We start from the raw sequence: 17,955 nt of genomic DNA, 5'->3' as shown, positions 1-17,955 counted from the left end.
ATACAGTTTTCTGAGTGCAAAGGCGAATTGAGTTATTGCACACGCGCACTTCACAGAGTAGGCGTTCCCTAACGGGATCTCGCTAGCTTGCTAGCTCCTGCATGGCTCTGCCCACCTCCTTGCTTGTTCTGCCCACTATGACTCATTTGTTCCCGTTGGAAACAACAGGCTGTGGTCTATCTTGGTTTAGTTATAAACACCCTGTTCTGCCACCTCTGGTCTTATTAGCCCTCCCACCCCTACGAGAGGGCAGCACCCGCTCAGTCCAGTCCAAGCTCTTCTCTTTCCTGGCACCCCAATGGTGGAACCAGCTTCCCCCTGAAGCTAGGACAGCAGAGTCCCTGCCCCTCTTCCAAAAACATCTGAACCCTACCTCTTCAAAGAGTCTTTTAAATTATCCCACAGCGCCCCTCTCGCACCCCTTCCTCACCCTGCCCCCAAAATGCCTTTCGTGAACTAACACTCGCACCTTACTTTTTTCCCCCTTACTAGCTCTGACTTTGCTGATAGATTCTTTATTGAGATCAAATTTACTTTTGATTTGATATTGAGTTAAACACGGTTGCATTGGACCTTTAATAAACAAAATCTTTATCAGTTATTAAACACAAAATTGCCTGAACACACAGTATGTGTGGAACGTACCCATATTGTACACTGAAATGCACTGTAGGTGGCAGCATAGCCCACGTCCAGTGGTAGGTTTCCAGGACAGTACACACGAAGAAGACATTGTAAAAGTCGTCCTTTTCCTAACGGTGAGCTATATTTATATTTAGCTAGTTAGCTATCTATCTCACATTCCGTTGAAAATCGTTTGTATAACATAAATTGTTTTCCGCTTTTATCTAATTGTAATGTGCATTAGGGAGCTGGATTTTATACTAGGCTAATCGGACTGGCTTGTTTGCTTTGTTTAGCTAGCTATCTGTTGTTAGCCAATGCTAATGTTAACTAGCTACAGTATGTGACAATGTCTAGCTAGCGTCACTCAATGCCAACTAGCTAAGTTAGCCAACTATATTTTCTACATGGCTAGCTGTAGTCTTTTTAGCTAGGTCCTTATTTGTCTAAACTTGCCTATGGTCTGTGATCATCATAGTTATGGTGGGTAAAATGTAGTGATTAGAATGGTTTTGTGTGCTTTAGGTGTGATTCATCTTCGCCATCAACATGTCGGGTAGTGGTCCAGCAGTGCGTGTCAGCATCGAGTCGTCCTGCGAGAAGCAGGTCCAGGAGGTGTCTTTGGATGGCATGGAGACATATGTCCCTCCCCTGTCCATGTCCCAGAACCTGGCCAAGCTAGCCCAGAGGATCGACTTTGGCCAGGGATCAGACTCTGATGAAGAGGGGGCGGAAACAGAGCCCAGGGACCCCCAGGAGTGGGGGAAGCAAGAGCCAGAGGAGGATGAAGGTATGTCACCCCATGGACACATTCAGTGTTTGTCTTGTGATAGAAAAATTACACATTTACCTGATTTTGTTTGATATTAATAGTTAGCAATTAATACTTAACAAATATGAGGATATTTCTGTCCTGTTAGTGTCTGTGTTTTTATGGTCTCCACTCTAGTTCCCTGCAGAGATGGCTTGAGCTGACAAATGAGTTAAAGACAGAGTTGCATAGACAATAATGTGTTTTCCTAGAGATAGCTTAGGAGTCGAACAATCCCTCATCGTCTCAAAGTCATCTTTGCATCTGGGAAACTAAGCCAGGTTTTGGGTTAAGACAACAACCCACATGCAGATAATGACAGGATGAACCCAGAGTGGCTTATGATGCTCCTTGGTCTGCATGAGGGGGGTTGAACCAACCATGGCTGAGCATTGTTAGTGTCAGCAATATAAAGTATACCTTCATTTGTGTGAAGGTTAGGTTTCTCGGTCCAACAGTCAAGGGTGGGGGGTCGACCAGCCTCATTATTGCAATAATTAATCAATATAAAATAAAGATGATTGTTTGAAGAAATGACCAAATCTCTCTCAGTACTGAATTTCCACGACAGTCTACACCAGCTTCATTAATTGACTGTAAAGGTATTATTTCTGCCTTGGAGAGTTATTATTGAAAAACCACCGTACCTTATGTTCCTGAGACCATCTGATAGACATCTGTAGCAGGGCTGCGATGATACCAATAGCACAATATTTTTTCCATGGCAAAAATGAAAACACGAAGCAGACCTAACTCTTTGGTCCTTTGAAAACCTGCTGTCTGTAAAACATTGTGTGCTAAAGCTTGGAAAATAAATAAATGTGACTGGATGACAACATAATAACATTTGTTTCCAACATTAGGTCTGTTTTACTAAAAAGTTAAATCCGCTTCGTGTTTTGTTTCCTTGCCAAGATACTAATGAGTATCGCAATACTGGTATGTACCCGGCCCAAATCTGAAGCAACACTTATGATTTCTATTAAGTGCTCTGTAGGGAGTTGATCTGAACAGAATGGTTGATTGATACTTGCTCCTCCTTCTTCCAGCCACAGTGAAGTTCCAGCCATCCTTGTGGCCCTGGGACTCTGTGCGTAACAACCTCCGCAGCTCCCTGACAGAGATGTGTGTGCTATACGACGTCCTCAGCGTAGTCAAGGAGAAGAAGTACATGGCCCTGGACCCAGTGTCCCAGGATCCCTCAGCCGGAAAGGTAGGCCTAGCTTAGTGGCTGTACTCAGGACTTCAATCTTTTCAATGCATCTCAGTAGTCTTAAGTGGTTCATTCTTCATTTGCACTGACGTGGAAGAACTAAACTGATAGTGAAAGCTAATTCCTGGTACACAATACACATCCAACATATTGCTTATTTTGATCTATCCTGTGTTTTGAGGTCACTGCAGATGAAGGAGATGAAGCCACTGGACTATTTGACATGTACCTATGACCTCCCTCTCTCTCCCCTGACCTCCCTACCTCACTCCTTACTATAGACGCCCCAGGTGTTCCAGCTCATCAGTAAGAAGAAGTCTTTGGCCACAGCAGCTCAGCTGCTCCTGAAGGGGGCAGATAAACTAAGCAAGTCAGTGGCAGAGAACCAGGAGAACAGGAGACAGAGAGACTTCAACTCAGAGCTGCTGCGGCTCCGCTCGCAGTGGAAACTACGCAAAGTAGGAGACAAGATCCTGGGAGACCTCAGCTACAGGAGCGCAGGTGTGGAGGCTTTAACTCTGCTCAAATGTCTCATTTAGTGTCATTGCAGTGTTTACCACCTTCTGCACATTCATTGTTTTTCTGACATTATATAGCTCATTTCTAATGCCATGTATCTCTCTGCAGGATCCTTGTTTCCTCATGCCGGCACCTTTGAGGTGATAAAGAACACGGACATCGACCTGGACAAGAAGCTCCCGGAGGATTACTGTCCACTGAACGTCCAGATCCCCAGTGATCTGGAGGGATCAGCTTACATCAAAGTGAATAGATACTGCTCAGGGAACATACCTCATTGTGATAATGTTGATGTTCGGCCTGGCCTCTCAAACATTATGTGTTGTCTTCCAGGTTTCAATCCAGAAACAAGCCCCTGACATAGGTGACCTAGGTACTGTGAGCCTGTTCAGAAGGCAGCCTAAAGCTAAAGCAGGTACTCAGCCGTGGCATGTGAAGCTGGAAGCTGCCCAGAACGTGCTGCTCTGTAAGGAGATTTTCGCCCAGCTGTCCCGGGAGGCGGTTCAGATCAAGTCCCAGATCCCCCACATCGTAGTCAAGAACCAGATAATTTCTCAACCCTTCCCAGGTGAGGATACTTCACGATGCTTTTAGGAGAGTTATTGTAGCCTATAGAAAATGAATACTCCATGAAACCATGCATTTTTCAAAATCAATCCATTTTACATGTTTTTTGTTGTTGTCTGTTACCTGGAGTAGTATGGTCTAAGTGTCCAGAGATGCTTTAGCTGTTATTTTGCTGTTATTCACCCCTCGTCAGATGTGCAGAGTCCTACTCTTGGAGATTTCTGTATTACACCACTATTAAGGTTGTCTATCCTCACTGCAGGTCTCCAGTTGTCCATTTCTCTGTGTCACTCCACTGGAGAGAAGAAGAACCAGAGGGCGTCACCAGAGAAACCCAAACCCGACGACCACCTCTACGTTTTAGAACACAACCTGCACCAGCTCATGAGAGAGGTGGGTCCGCCAGTCTTTCTGGGTGGAAAATTCTGGAAGTAAATTGAACCTTACCATCTAGTAATTATATTGTTGACCAAAAGACGTACTCAGGCAGATACTGACCAAACTAAGTCCCCCGTGTTTTATTTCATCTTATACATATGCACATGTGTGTATCACTGCTGATTGTGTGAACTGTGATACATATTGATCAGTATATAAATGCCCCGCCCTTCCCACCCACAGTTCCACAAGCAGACCTTGAGTTCCATAGTGATGCCCCATCCGGCTAGTGCCCCCTTTGGCCACAAAAGGCAGCGTATGGCAGGGCCCATGGCCTATGACAAGGCTGAGATCTCCAACCTGCAGCAGAATGAGGGTCTACTGGAGAAGATCATCAAACAGGCCAAACACATCTTCCTACGCAGCAGGTAGGCACAAAAACACACCACATCAATGATAAGCTCATACTTTTTTATTAATTATAATATTCTTCTGTCAGGCTTGTTGTTTCACTCAAAGCACCCCTTATCTTTTTTGTCAAATCACAAATCATGAAAATGTTTGCACAAGGAAACAATATGTTACTGAATAAACATTTTAAAGGACAGCAAATCAACATTGACTGCAAGTCCACCCCTCGTGTCTGTTTCAGGACGGCGCGGACCATCGACAGCCTGGCCAGCCGTATAGAAGACCCCCAGATCCAGGCCCACTGGTCCAACATCAACGATGTGTACGAGTCCAGTGTCAAAGTCCTCATCACCTCCCAGGGTTACGAGCAGATCTGCAAGTAAGTGGAGCAGGAGCCAAGCCAGAGCAACAGAGGCAGAGTACTGTTAAAGCCAGGAGGACTGGCTAGGCCAGAGCAACAGAGACGGAGTACTGTTAAAGCCAGGAGGACTGGCTAGGCCAGAGCAACAGAGACGGAGTACTGTTAAAGCCAGGAGGACTGGCTAGGCCAGAGCAACAGAGACGGAGTACTGTTAAAGCCAGGAGGACTGGCTAGGCCAGAGCAACAGAGGCAGAGTACTATTTCTACATGGTTTAAGGGACAGTGTTTAGAGAATATACTTCTGGGCCAGGAAGTGTCAACATATCTTCTAGGCAAGTTGGTTAAGAAAAATATCTTATTTTCAATGACGTCCTTCACTGGCCAAACCCGGCTGACGCTGGGCCAGTTGTGCGCCGCCCTATGGGACTCCCAATTACAGCCAGTTGTGATACAGCCTGGATATATGGTGAGAATAAATTAAAAGGGAAAAAGTTAGGTTCCTTGCTCGAACAACAGAAGAAGAGGTTTCACCTTAATGAATTACCACCAATTTAATTGGGCAATTTTTCAGCTTTTTCAACATTCGGTAAAAATAAAAAGTATTGTCTAGCAAAACCTTTGACCATGGAGAAAGAATGTTCCATGACCTTCTGTGTGGGTGTGTGCAGGTCTATCCAGCTGCAGCTGAACATAGGGGTTGAGCAGATACGAGTGGTGCACAGGGACGGCCGTGTCATCACCCTCTCTCACCAGGAACAGGAGCTGCAGGACTTCCTTCTCTCCCAGGTCAAGGGACACAGTGACTGCTGTCATATCACCGCCAACTGCTGTTTACGTACCCTGTATTACACTCAAGTATAGCTAGAAGCCACCTATATTTTCTAAAGTGCATAACATTTGCTAGACCTAGTTCTTCACTTGGCTTATTGCTCCAGGGAAACTTTTATTCAAATCAATTTCAAAGTATTGATGTAGCCGTTTTGTAGCCGCCTGTCTGAACCAGTGTGAGTAACAGTGTCCCCTGTGTCTGTCCCCTGGTAATACAGATGTCTCAGCACCAGGTCCATGCGGTACAGCAGCTAGCTAAGGTGATGGGTTGGCATGTTCTGAGCTTCAGTAACCATGTGGGCCTGGGCTCTGTGGAGAGCATCGGAAATGCCTCGGCCATCACCGTCGCCTCCTCCAACGGGGAGTACGCCATCTCAGGTACCGTCTTCAATCAATCAATAAGGCATATTGGATGTCATACACCTTAAACAACTAATTTAGTCTGAAAACTAATATAATGACTGAAATGTATAAGATAATGGTAACATTTGTCCAAATGAATGTATCTTCTCCAGTGCGTAATGGTCCAGAGAGCGGTTGTAAGGTCCTGGTCCAGTTCCCACGCAGCCAGAGCAAGGAGCTGCCCAAGTCTGACGTCATCCAAGATGGGAAGTGGAACCACCTGCGAGGGCCCTACAAGGAGGTCCACTGGAGTAAGATGGAGGGACGCAACTTTGTCTACAAGATGGAGCTTCTCATGGCTGCCCTCACCCCCTGTCCTTAGGTCTCTCTCTCTCTCTCTCTCTCTCAATCCACTTTTGTGGAAATCATGCATTGATGTTAGTAGAATTGCTTGGACATTTGACTTACCCGTGTCGATGTAAAAAAAATATATATATATTTCAAATGTTGTTACAGTAAAAAAAACTCAGCTGTGAAAATAAATATATAGTTTGTTTCCACTTGTCAGTGTGTTTCCTTACATTAAATAGCATGGACTAATATCAGCTGTTGTGTGTGTGTGTATAGTAAAAGAATACATGCAGCTAGTCTTGAGGCACGTAGGTTGACAATCCTTCATCTGTTCCTGGAATCAGTGACCTGGTGATATTTACACGCTGTGGACGCTTAACATTAGTCTTTCATTTTAGCTCAGATTGGTTGTTGGGCAGTGTCATCTGGCTGTCGCATAGATCTTCATATCAGAGAGGTTGCAGGTCAGTTACATCATTCTCTGGAGAGAAAAACATGAGATTCAATGACACAAACCGAGTACACACAAGAACAGTTAAACTTGAGTCTTTGAATTACTGAATGTATCTATTACACCAAAAAGCATTCTAAAATAATTTACCTGGCATCTGCCTCCTCTGTCTCCATGCCTTGATCCGGCAGTAGGCTTTGTCCATGAGCCACATGGAGACCATGAGGAAGCCAGCCAGGGAGGCCAGCCCTACAGCAAACACTGCCAGGAACTGGAGGTCCTCATACAGAACCTCTACAAGACAAGGAGGGAGAACACACCATGTTCATTCTCACTTCCACTAACTAGCTTACTCAGAAATGAAGGTCACTTGTACTGAACTACTTGTAAAGATACTGTTCATTAACACCATAAGGTCGCTACAGAAAACGTCTCCAGGACTGAGAAGAAAACAGTTCCATAAAGGGGTTCTTGTAAATGTCAGCTATGATGAAACACTAACACTGTAGCCTAAAGCAAAATGCCACATTGTGATACAGGCCTGCGCCCACTATTCACTCACCTTCCACCTTCAAGACAAATCCTTCATCTTTGCTGCTCCCGGACAGTTCAGTCACAGTGATCACGTAGAAGCCGGCGTCCTGAATACGTAGGTCCGACAGTCCCATAGATCCATTAGTGTATGTGTGGACTCTGTCCATGTAGTCCTCTGATACATTGGTATACCCACCAGTTTGCCAGGCCCCAATGTCTCTGCTCACCCTGCCAGACATAAAGGTCCATTGTATGGTGGGAGTCCCAACACAGGAGATGTCCACAGAGAACAATACATCCTGTTGGACAGGCCTGGTCAGACTCTGCTGAGGAGACTGTATGGAGATGGCTCCAGCTGCCAGAGGAAGAACATAGTGGAGGGAGGAAGGGAAAGAGAGGAACAGTGCTGGTTAATGTATGATAGATAGAGATAACCTGATATATATGATTTGTATTTTAGAATCAGATAAATCAACATTATGACCCACACACTGATGTGTTATTGACATGTTATCACCATAGTAACTTCCTGACTCCTGTACTGACTTGAGCCCACTTGCCTTTTTATGAGCAAGGGATCAAATACCTTCAGTTTTTATTTTCTTTAGAGCACAATTGGCCCCTCAGTTCTGGACATAAGAAATACCCACCCTTTACACTACTCCCTTACATAACCATATTCAAAATACAGGATGTTTTCAGTTCCACAACAGACAATACATAACATATTATTCTATAAAAAACAGACTTTTACATTTATATTGGCCTATTTCATACTGTATGATGGGGTTGCTGTCATCAAATGACTTTGAGATGGCTCACTAGCATGTGATTCTAGCGCATCGCTCATTTCAAATCAAAGTTTATTGGTTGCGTACACAGATTTGCAGATGTTATTGCAGGTGCAGCGAAATGCTTGTGTCAACTTCAACAGTGCAGTAATACCTAGAAAATACAAAACAATACACACGTTAACCCTCGCAAGACTGCTGGCCCAGACAGCATCCCTAGCCACGTCCTCAGAGCATGCGCAGACCAGCTGGCTGGAGTGTTTACAGACATATTTAATCTTTCCCTTTCCGTCTGTTGTCCCCACGTGCTTCAAGATGTCCACCATTGTTCCTGTACCCAAGAAAGCAAATGTAACTGAACTAAATGACTATCGCCCCGTAGCACTCACTTCTGTCATCATGAAGTGCTTTGAGAGACTAGTCAAGGATCATATCACCGCTACCTTACCTGACACCCTAGACCCATTTCAATTTGCTTACCGCCCCAATAGATCCACAGACGATGCAATCGCCATCGCACTGCACACTGCCCTATCCCATCTGGACAAGAGGAATACATATGTAAGAATGCTGTTCATTGACTATAGCTCAGCATTCAACACCATAGTACCCTCCAAGTTCATCATAAGCTTAAGGACCTGGGTCTGAACCCCGCCCTGTGAAACTGGGTTCTGGACTTCCTGACAGGCCGCCCCCGGGTGGTGAAGGTAGGAAACAACACCTCCACTTCGCTGATCCTCAACACTGGGGCCCCACAAGGATGCGTGCTCAGCCCCCTCCTGTATTCCCTATTCACCCATGACCACGTAGCCATGCACGACTCCAACTCAATCATCAAGTTTGCAGACGACACAACAGTAGTTGACTTGATTACCAACAACGACAGGGAGGAGGTGAGGACCCTGGGAGTGTGGTGCCAGGAAAATAACCTCTCACCCAACATCAACAAAACAAAGGAGATGATCGTGTACTTCAGGAAACAGCAGAGACAGTGTGCTGAAGAAGGCGCAACAGTGCCTCTTCAACCTCAGGAGGCTGAAGAAATTTGCTTGGCACCTAAAACCCTCACAAACTTTTACAGATGCACAATTGATAGCATCCTGTCGGGCTGTATCACCGCCTGGTATGGCAACTGCACCGCCTGCAACCGCAGGGCTCTCCAGAGGGTGGTGTGGTCTGCCCAGCCCAATGCAAACTACCTGCCCTCCAGGACACCTACAGCACCTGATGTCACAGGAGTGCCAAAAGGTTAATCAAGGACAACCACCACACGAGCCACTGCCTGTTCACCCTGCTATCATCCAGAAGGCTAGGTCAGTACAGGTGCATCAAAGAGACTGAAAAACAGCTTCTATCTCAAGGCCATCAGACTGTTATACAGCTATTTTCAGGCCTCTCCAGTAGATATTCGATCGGGTTCAATTTCGGGCTCTGGCTGGGCCACTCAAGGACATTCAGAGGCGTGTCCCGAAACCACTCTTGCGTTGTCTTGACTGTGTGCTTAGGGTCGTTGTCCCGTTGGAAGGTGAACCTTCGCCCCAGTCTGAGGTCCTGAACGCTCTGGAGCAGGTTTTCATCAAGGGTCTTTCTGTACTTTTCTCCGCTCATCTTTCTCTCAATCCTGACTAGTCTCCCAGTCCCTGCCACTGAAAAACATCCCCACAGCATGATGCTGCCACCACAATGCTTCACCGTAGGGATGGTGCCAGGTTTTCTCCAGACGTGATGCTTGGCATTCAGGCCAAAGAGTTCAATCTTGGTTTCATCAGACCAGAGAATCTTGTTTCTCATGGTCTGAGAGTCTTTAGGTACCTTTTGTCAAACTCCAAGATGGCTATCATGTGCCTTTTACTGAGGAGTGGATTCTTACTGGCTACTCTACCATAAAAGGCCTGATTGGTAGAGTGTTGCAAAGATGGTTGTCCTTCTGGAAGGTTCTCCCATCTCCACAGACGAACTCTGGAGCTCTGTCATAGTGACCACCGGGTTCTTGATCACCTCCCTGACCAAGGCCCTTCTTCCCCGATTGCTCAGTTTGGCCGGGCGGCTAGCACTAGGAAGAGTCTTGGTGTTTCCAAACTTCTTTCATTTAAGAATGATGGAGGCCACTGTGTTCTTGAGGACCTTCAATGCTGCAGAAATCTTTTGGTACCCTTCCCCAGATCTGTGCCTCGACACAAACCTGTCTCGGAGCTCTACGGACAATTCCTTCGACCTCATGGCTTGGTTTTACTCTGACTTGCACAGTCAACTGTGGGACCTTATATAGACAGGTGTGTGCCTTTCCAAATCATGTTCAATCAATTGAATTTACCACAGGTAGACTCCAATCAAGTTGTAGAAACATCTCAAGGATGATCAATGGAAACAGGTTACACCTGAGCTCAATTTCGAGTGTCATAGCAAAGGGTCTGAATACTTATGTAAATAAGATATTTCTGTTTTTAATTTTTTATATATTTGCAAAAATTTCTAAAAACCTGTTTTCGCTTCGTCATTATGAGGTATTATGTGTAGATTGATGAGGAATTATTATTTTTTTCATCCATTTTAGAATAAGGCAAAATGTAACAAAATGTAGAAAAGTCAAGGGGTCTGAATACTTTCCGAATGCAATGTGCCTATAAAGTGGAAAAAAACAGTACAGTATGTAAACATTATTAAATGCAATTTTATAAGGTGCAGAGTAGTGTACCGGGTGGTAGCCTTCTAGTAACAGTGACTAAGGTTCAGGGCAGGGTACTGGGCGAAGGATGGCTAGTGGTGACCTGGAGATAAAAGCTGTTTATCAGTCTCTCGCTCCCAGCTTTGCACCTGTACTGTCTTCACCTTCTAGATGGTAGAGGGGTAAGATAGCCATGGCTCGTGGCTGAGGTCCTTGATGGCCTTCCTGTGACACCAGGTGCTGTAGATGTCCTGGAGGGCAGACCGTTTGCCCCCAGTAATGCGTTGGTCTGACCGTATCAACCTCTGGAGAGCCCTGCGGTTGCGAATGGTGCAATTGCCATTCAAGGCGGTGATACAGCCCGACAGGAGGTTCTTAATGGTGCATCTGTAGAAGTTCATGAGGGTTTTACGAGCCATGCCAAATTTCTTCAGCCTCCTCTGGTTGAAGAGGCGCTGTTGCACCTTCTTCACCACACTGTCTGTGTGAAGGGACCATTCCAGGTTGTCAATGATGTGCACGCCTAAAAGCCTGAAGTCTAAGTCGTGTCCAAGTCAGTCTTGAGACCAGTAAGATGTTAGAAATGTTAGGAACTTAAAAAATATATTATACTATAGAACAGGTTCTTCCAGGTACAGTGAACCTTCTGCGTCACTCTCTTTAATAACAGGTTGTTCTTAGTTCGTCTTGCTTGAAACTTGTCAAACAAGCTTATGGCTTCTGGAAAGAAATGCTGTCGGCATGCTCAACCATTGTCGCTCATTAAGCCAATAGAAACTTTCAACTGGTTTTCCCCACCAACCAACAAGTCGGAGTCAGAGCCCGAGTCAGAGCCCAAGCATTTCCAGGTCTCTCCTCCACCCGTTACCGGGTCTGAGCCGCCGAAGCCTCCCACCATTAGCTCTGACAAATTGAAAACACTAGTCATTGGCGACTCCATTAACCGCAGTATTACACTTAAAAAGAATTATCCAGCAATCATACATTGTTTACCAGGGGGCAGGCTACCGACTTAAAGGCTAATCTGAAGAGTGTAGGGTATAGGGATATTGTTATCAATGTCGGCACCGACGATATTAGGATGAAACAGTCAGAGGTCACCAAGCGCAACAAAACTTTGGCGTGTAACTTAACTAGAAAGATGTGTTGGCATTGAGTAATTGTCTCTGGCCCCCTCCCAGTTAGGGGGAGTGATGAGCTCTACAGCAGACTAACACAACTCAAACTGTTTTCTGCCCCTCCCAAAATGTAACATTTATACAAAACTGGCCCTCTTCCTGGCACTCACCACCAACAGGACCAAGTCTGTCCTGCTGAGGAGCGAAGGACTGGAGTGGTGCTCTCATCTTATCTATCAACATAGACAGGTCTCTAACTCCTCTAGCTCCACAATGAGATGGGTGCAGGCATCAGGCTGTTAGCCAGCCTGCCAGCTTAGTGGAGTCTGTTCTCAGCACAGTCAGTGTAGTCAGCTCAGTTTCCTCATTGAGACCGTCTGTGCCTCGATCTAGGTAGGGAAAAACTAAACATGGCGGTGTTCACCTTAGCAATCTCCCTGAAATAAAGACCTCCATTCCTGTCATCATTATTGAAAGAGATTGTGTTAATAACTACGACTACTTAATGTTAGATCCCTCATTTCAAAGGCAGTCATAGTCAATGAACTAATCACTAATCATATGATGTGATTGGCCTGACTAAAACATGGCTCAAGCTTGATGAATTTACTGTGTTAAATGAGGCCTCTCCTCCTGGTTACACTAGCGACCATATCCCCTGAGCATCCTGCAAAGGTGGAGGTGTTGCTAACATTTATGAAAGCAAATTTCAATTTACAAAAAAAGTATATGCAGCCCTCTCAATCACTTTCTATAGCTACTGTTTACAGACCTTCTGGGCCGTATACAGCGTTCCTCACCGAGTTCCCTGAATTCCTATCGGACATTGTAGTCATGGCAGATAATGTTCACATTTTTTGTGACTTCAATATTCACATGGAGAAGTCCACAGACGCACTCGAAAAGGCTTTCGAGCCATCGTCGACTCAGTGGGTTTTGTCCAACATGTCTACGGACCTACGCATTGTCACAATCATACCCTGGATTTAGTTTTGTCCCATGGAATAGGTATTGTGGATCTAAATGTTTTTCCTCATAATCCTGGACTATAGGACTAGCATTTTATTAGCTCAGACCACAAGCAAGGATTATTAAAACCCTTGCTATACATTTTCAGACAACCCAAAGATTCCTAAATGCCCTTCCAGACTCCCTCCACCTACCTAAGGATCAGTTAACCACCTAACCAAGGATCTAAACTTAACCTCGCGTAATATCCTAGATGCCGTTGCACTGCTAAAAACAAAAACATTTGTCACAAGAAACTAGCTCCCTGATATACAGAAAATACCCAAGCCCTGAAGCAAGCTTCCAGAAAATTGGAACGGAAATAGCACTCCACCAAATTGGAATTCTTCCAACTAGCTTGGATACTCAGATCTTATCTGACAGGAAGATATCAGTTTGTTTCCGTGGATGGTTTCAGTGTTGCTCAAAGTTCCATTTTAGGACCACTACTGTTTTCACTGAGTGTATAAAACATTAGGAACACCTTCCTAATATTGAGTTGCACCCTCTTTTGCCCTCAGAACAGCCTCAATTCATCAGTGCATTGAATTTACGAAAGTGTTCCACAGGGATGCTGGCCCATGTTGACTCAAATGCTTCCCACAGTTGTGTCAAGTCGGCTGGATGTTCTTTGGGTGGTGGACCATTCTTGATATACACGGGAGACTGTTGAGCATGAAGACCCAGCAGCATTGCAGTTCTTGACACATTCAAACCAGTGCGACTGGTTGAACTACCATACCCCGTTCAAAGGCACATAAATCTTTTGTCTTGCCCATTCAGCTTCTGAATGGCACACATACACAATCCATGTCTCAAGGCTTAAAGTCCTTATTTAACCTGTCTCCTCCCCATCTACACTGATTGAAGTGGATTCAATAAGTGACATCAATAAGGGATAATAGCTTTCACCTGGATTCACCTATGTCATGGAAAGAGCAGGTGTTCCTAATGTTTGGGACACTCAGTGTATACCTCTTAGTGATGTCATTCGGAAACACAATGTTAACTTTCACTGCTATGCAGACGACACACAGCGGTACATTTTGATGAAACATGGTGAATCACCAAAATTGCCTACCTTGAAGGCCTGTGTTTCAGACATAAGGAAGTGAATAGCGGCAAATGTTTTACTTTTAAACTTGGACAAAATAGAGATGCCAGCTCTAGGTCTCAAGAAACAAAGCGATCTTCTGTTTGATCTAACAAATTAATCTCAATGGTTGTACAGTTGTATCAAAATAAAACTGTAAAGGACCTGAATGTTACTCTGGACCCTGATCTCTCTTTTGACAAATATATCAACAATATTTCAAGAGCAGCTTTTTTCCATCATCAAAACATTGCAAAAATCTTTTACTTTTTGTCAGAATATTATGCAGAAATGCCAATCCATGCTTTTGTCACATTGAGATTAGAATTCTGCAAAGCTCTACTCCCTGGATACCCGGATAAAGCACTAAATCGACTTCAGCTAGTGCTAAATACAGCCGCTAGAATCTTGACTGTTAAGGCGAGGGCTGATTTCAAGGTTTTACTGCTAACCTACAAAGCATTACATGGGCTTGCTTCTACCGATCTCTCCAATTTGGTCTAGCCGTACACACATGCACATACCCCACGGTCATGCAGGCCTCCTTGTTGTTCCTATAATTATAAAGCAAACAGCTGGAGGCAGGGCTTTCTCCTATAGAGCTCAATTTTTATGGAATGGTCTGCCTATCTATGTGAGAGAGACAGACTTGGTCTTGACCTTTACATTTTTTCTGAAGTCTCATCTCTTCAGTAGGTCCTACTGAGTGTAGTCTGGCCCAGGGGTGCGAACGTGAACTGCAAAGCACTAGAGTGATGAACCACCCTTGCTGTCTCTGCCTGGCCGGCTCCACTCTCTCCACTAGGATTCTCTGTCTCTTACCATACTACGGGGGCTGAGACACTGACTTGCTAGTGCTCTCTCATGCCATCCCTATGAGGGGTGCATCACGTCGTGCCAGGCTTTTTTTGCTATACTCGAATTGTCCGGTTTTGTGCCCACTCAGGCTCGTGCGGTGGGGGAGATCTTCATTTATGCTGTTCTGCCTGCGGCTATGGAACCTTGACCTGTTCACCGGATGTGCTACCTTGTCCTGGACCTGCTGTTTCGACCCTCCCTCTCCCTCTTTCACTCTCTCTCTCTCTCTACCGCACCTTCTTTTTCGACCTCTGAATGCTTGGCTATGAAAAGCCAACTGACATTTACTCCTGAGGTGCTGACCTGTTGCAACCTCTATAACCACTTTGATTATTTTTGACCCTTCTGGTCATCTATGAACGTTTGAACATCTTGAAGAACAATCTGGCCTAAATGGCCATGTACTCTTAAAATCTGCACCGTGCACAGACAGAAGAGGACTGGCCACTCCTCAGAGCCTGGTTCCTCTCTAGGTTTCTTCCTAGGTTCCTGCCTTTCTAGGGAGTTCTTCCTAGCCACCATGCTTCTAAATCTGCTTTGCTTGCTCTTTGGAGTTTTAGGCTGGGTTTCAGTATAAACACTCTGCTGATGTAAAAAAGGCTTTATAAATACATTTGATTGATTGATTGATTGATGGGTTTTGAATTGCCCACATGGCTACCTGCTTTCGGTTGTTTTATCATGTAAGATGTGTTGCAATCAATGTGAATTACTGACTCAGACACACCAGTCCAACTAAAGGTGTGTGTGTACACAAGATGAAGCATGCATAAATAATTTTGTTACAGTGTGGAAAGAATGACAGAGAAACATTTGGCTGCCAGAAGAATGCCTTGAAACCATCATTCCGTATCGAAGTTTTGGTGAATTAACAAACCACTGTGTGTCTAACTGTACTATTATTACTATACACCGGTACAAACCACATCAGAGCAAATGTTGGAGAATACTCAGTTAGTCAACTGATACCAGAAGAAAGTTTCTTCTGCAAGTGATTGGCATACATCATACACCCTGAGGCAAACATAGGCATGCCCTTAAACACGCAAGTACTCACACATTTAAACACATTCAAATCAGTATTTCCATATATGAATACATGCTGACAGAAGTGTTTCCATGTATGAGTAGGATACATACCTAGGTGGCACACATACAATGTGAGGCTGAGGAAAAGAGCGACTTCCTGTGCGTCCCAGAGCCGCAAAGGCCACATTAGATCCCCAGGTCCATATATTCTCACCAGTACGGAGTGTCTACTGGGTCATTTTGCATTCCGGAGCATTCGCTTTACTCTTCTCTGAAAATCCATTCTTTCCTGTGGTTCTCCTTCCTTTTTATTCTCAGTGTATTGTTAATGTTTTATTCTGGTGGAAAACATTATCTCTCTTTTGTTGGTGATGTTCTCTTCTGTCCTTCTCAGTTCTGTGCTCTCTGGCTACCTGTGCAACGGCAGCTCACCTATCAGACAGGATCAGGAGGAGATTACTGTGTATATATTCAAACTAACACACAGAGAGAGAGAGAGAGAGAGAGAGAGAGAGGGAGGGAGGGAGGGAGCCAATAACAGAGTAAACACACATGCAGACACACACACATGCAAAAACACACACACAGAGAGACACACCTGTACTGCCACCCTGTACTGCCACCCTGTACTGTCTCCCTGTACTGCCTCCCTGTACTGCCACCCTGTACTGCCTCCCTGTACTGCCTCCCTGTACTGTCTCCCTGTACTGCCACCCTGTACTGTCTCCCTGTACTGTCTCCCTGTACTGCCTCCCTGTACTGCCTCCCTGTACTGCCTCCCTGTACTGCCACCCTGTACTGCCACCCTGTACTGCCTCCCTGTACTGCCTCCCTGTACTGCCACCCTGTACTGCCTCCCTGTACTGCCTCCCTGTACTGCCTCCCTGTACTGTCTCCCTGTACTGTCTCCCTGTACTGCCTCCCTGTACTGCCACCCTGTACTGCCACCCTGTACTGCCACCCTGTACTGCCTCCCTGTACTGCCTCCCTGTACTGCCACCCTGTACTGTCTCCCTGTACTGTCTCCCTGTACTGCCACACTGTACTGCCACCCTGTACTGCCTCCCTGTACTGCCTCCCTGTACTGTCTCCCTGTACTGCCTCCCTGTACTGCCTCCCTGTACTGTCTCCCTGTACTGCCTCCCTGTACTGCCACCCTGTACTGCCTCCCTGTACTGCCTCCCTGTACTGTCTCCCTGTACTGTCTCCCTGTACTGCCTCCCTGTACTGTCACCCTGTACTGTCTCCCTGTACTGTCTCCCTGTACTGCCACCCTGTACTGTCTCCCTGTACTGCCACCCTGTACTGTCTCCCTGTACTGCCACCCTGTACTGTCTCCCTGTACTGTCTCCCTGTACTGCCACCATGTACTGCCTCCCAGAAACGCACCACCGTGGGATAAATAACTGGTATTCGAGTTTGGACACACCTTGCTGAGCAGGCCAGACAGGAAGGAGTGTCTATTCATAGATATATTCTAAGAGGACTGCACCTCTCTATGATGGCCACATGAATAAAAGTTGCAATGTAGTAAATCACAAATCGTCTTTGCCTATTGGCCGCCTGGTCACTGTTGCAATAGCTTAGAATAGTACGGGTTTTTTTTTCCTTAAAATGTGTTTTGTTTAGTCAAGGATCAATGTAAGAACTGTGATCCTTCTGTTTTAATCTGCAGTCAGTCTTTCTCCTATCTAAAGGGTTTTGGTTTAACACTGTATTATGCATGAATTGGATTAGATGAGTCGTGTTTCTTTGTCACTTATTCAACCACTCTCAATCAATGTACAGAAGTAGGATCTTAATTTGCATAGCAGGAAATGCAAACTTGTAGTGTATTCAAAGTTTAAAAAGGCTTCTTAACTTTGTAATTTCCACTTAAACATATATTTTTTTGCCCTATAAAACAGTCAATTAATTATAATCTGCTGTGAGAAACTGGTTAAATTAAGATCATATATCTGTAGACCTGTCTACTTTTGAGGTAAGGACCAATGACTGCATAT

At 45.2% G+C, this 17,955-nt stretch overlaps 2 protein-coding genes across 2 annotated transcripts; one reads left to right on the top strand and one right to left on the bottom strand.

Annotated features, from left to right (window-relative positions):
• The first annotated feature begins 684 nt into the window (after window positions 1-684).
• On the top strand, window positions 685-6,609 carry med17 (mediator complex subunit 17). Its single transcript, XM_029773568.1, has 12 exons — window positions 685-758; window positions 1,150-1,414; window positions 2,485-2,648; window positions 2,930-3,149; window positions 3,276-3,412; window positions 3,501-3,735; window positions 3,997-4,127; window positions 4,356-4,540; window positions 4,765-4,902; window positions 5,553-5,670; window positions 5,931-6,090; window positions 6,228-6,609. The coding sequence occupies exons 2-12, from the start codon at window positions 1,174-1,176 to the stop codon at window positions 6,434-6,436; spliced, it is 1,938 nt and encodes a 645-aa protein (XP_029629428.1). The 5' UTR covers window positions 685-758; window positions 1,150-1,173; the 3' UTR covers window positions 6,437-6,609.
• On the bottom strand, window positions 6,469-16,525 carry LOC115206505 (V-set and transmembrane domain-containing protein 5). The gene is made up of 4 exons (XM_029773575.1): window positions 16,064-16,525; window positions 7,419-7,745; window positions 7,007-7,150; window positions 6,469-6,886 (listed from the first exon to the last, which is right to left on the bottom strand). Exons 1-4 carry the CDS (start codon window positions 16,137-16,139, stop codon window positions 6,855-6,857), a joined length of 579 nt encoding a protein of 192 aa, XP_029629435.1. The 5' UTR covers window positions 16,140-16,525; the 3' UTR covers window positions 6,469-6,854.
• Window positions 16,526-17,955: the final 1,430 nt, after the last annotated feature.

This window comes from Salmo trutta, chromosome 13 (assembly GCF_901001165.1).
Source record: "Salmo trutta chromosome 13, fSalTru1.1, whole genome shotgun sequence".
NCBI classification, from domain to species: domain Eukaryota; kingdom Metazoa; phylum Chordata; class Actinopteri; order Salmoniformes; family Salmonidae; genus Salmo; species Salmo trutta.
This window is presented reverse-complemented; position numbering and strand designations above follow the sequence as displayed.

What these genes read in the sequence shown, in the direction of transcription:
- med17 (XM_029773568.1), top strand. Translation starts at nt 1,174, where the DNA reads ATGTCGGGTAGTGGTCCAGCAGTGCGTGTCAGCATCGAGTCGTCCTGC. An exon ending in AGAGCCAGAGGAGGATGAAG is followed by an intron (nt 1,415 to 2,484) that starts GTATGTCACCCC and finishes TCCTTCTTCCAG; the next exon opens with CCACAGTGAAGTTCCAGCCA. An exon ending in CACATCTTCCTACGCAGCAG is followed by an intron (nt 4,541 to 4,764) that starts GTAGGCACAAAA and finishes TGTCTGTTTCAG; the next exon opens with GACGGCGCGGACCATCGACA.
- LOC115206505 (XM_029773575.1), bottom strand. Translation starts at nt 16,139, where the DNA reads ATGTGGCCTTTGCGGCTCTGGGACGCACAGGAAGTCGCTCTTTTCCTC. An exon ending in ATTTGTCTTGAAGGTGGAAG is followed by an intron (nt 7,151 to 7,418) that starts GTGAGTGAATAG and finishes CTTGTCTTGTAG; the next exon opens with AGGTTCTGTATGAGGACCTC. An exon ending in ACAGAGGAGGCAGATGCCAG is followed by an intron (nt 6,887 to 7,006) that starts GTAAATTATTTT and finishes TTTTCTCTCCAG; the next exon opens with AGAATGATGTAACTGACCTG.